The 1,280-nt window shown below is 32.7% G+C and overlaps 1 protein-coding gene across 1 annotated transcript in view; it reads right to left on the bottom strand.

Annotated features, from left to right (window-relative positions):
• EDEM3 (ER degradation enhancer, mannosidase alpha-like 3) overlaps window positions 1-1,280 on the bottom strand; it is a gene marked incomplete at both ends in the record, with an annotated part of 32,856 nt that overhangs the window by 15,869 nt on the left and 15,707 nt on the right. Inside the window, 2 exons of the mRNA XM_008594582.1 lie at window positions 182-265; window positions 460-585. Coding sequence (XP_008592804.1) covers window positions 182-265; window positions 460-585 — 210 coding nt within the window. The remainder of the gene's footprint in view (window positions 1-181; window positions 266-459; window positions 586-1,280) is intronic.

The raw sequence follows: 1,280 nt of genomic DNA, 5'->3' as shown, positions 1-1,280 counted from the left end.
TAGACTTCTCTTAATACATAAAGAAAAGCAAAAACATATATAATACTGTAAAAACCAGAAAATAATTATTTAACCAGGAAAAAATTAATTAAGAACCAGCCTTGAAGATGCCATGTTCTATCTTTAAATTAGCAATTTGCACTATATATGTAAATTAGAATTACAAAGATCGTCTGCTTACCTCTGGTAGAAAATTATGTTTTTTAATCACCTGATACAACATTTCATGAGTTTCAATAGCAGGTCTAATATCCCCCTTTAAAACCTAGAAGTCAGCAACAACAACAAATTACCTAATAAAATATGAGTTGATTTTATCTATAATTATTATATAAATAAAAATGGTATTACTACAATTTTAGAATGTGACTATGTTTTGGTAATTCAATTTTAGAAATCACAAATGTGCCTGATTGGAATTATTGTACTTTAATATTAAGAAAACAGAGTTCTTTATACCTGTAAACCCGGAAAAAAGGCTAGCAGAGCATCCATCCAAGTCCGAGCATTCAGCATTGGTTTGTGAATATGCACATCAAGCAGAAGAGGTGGCTGGCTAATGTACCTCATTATGGCATCATAGTGCTGAAAGACCACAATATGTGTTCATGGAAATAGATGAAAAAAGATGTACATATTAAATAGCACTGTGAAAAAATCAAACCTGTATTAAACATAAATAAATGCACTAATTCTCAATTAACTATGTAAATATTTAAATTTTAGGTGGAAATCTTTCTAAAATATATAGACTCTCTTATGTCCCTTAATTCAGATGTGGAATAATAGAGACTACATTTAAGATAGACCTTCTGATGGGAGAAGATCTGAACACCCCATTTCCTATGGGATTAGCCCATGGTTAGCATGCCTTTCTGGCCCAGTAATGCTCTTAGGTCTCCTTGGAATAAAGGTACAAGCTACTATATTACAGATTTAGTTTTCTCCTGTGTCTAGGAAGCGTGGTCCCTTCTTAGCTAACATAATACTCTGGTGTGCACTACTATCTAAACTAATGCATCTAATTGCTGTTGCCACTCTTATGGTCTGCTATCTCTGCTTTTTATACTCTTAGAAACTTTTTCTCCTTCTTTTGTCTTCTTCTAGATACTTCTCAGCTTTGACAAGTTGAGTCGAAATAACAAGCCAACAAAAATAGTGTATGTCCCCATCCGCTTCACGAAAATTTTGTTATATTCTAAAAAATAATATATGTGATAGTATTTTTTTTTCCTTTTTGTCTTTCTTCGTGACCGGTAACGGGATCGCAACCCTCGGTG

The sequence above is a fragment of the Galeopterus variegatus genome, unplaced genomic scaffold (genome assembly GCF_000696425.1).
Source record: "Galeopterus variegatus unplaced genomic scaffold, G_variegatus-3.0.2 Scaffold11091, whole genome shotgun sequence".
NCBI classification, from domain to species: domain Eukaryota; kingdom Metazoa; phylum Chordata; class Mammalia; order Dermoptera; family Cynocephalidae; genus Galeopterus; species Galeopterus variegatus.
The sequence above is the reverse complement of the archived record's forward strand: the minus strand, read 5'-3'. Positions and strand labels throughout refer to the sequence as shown.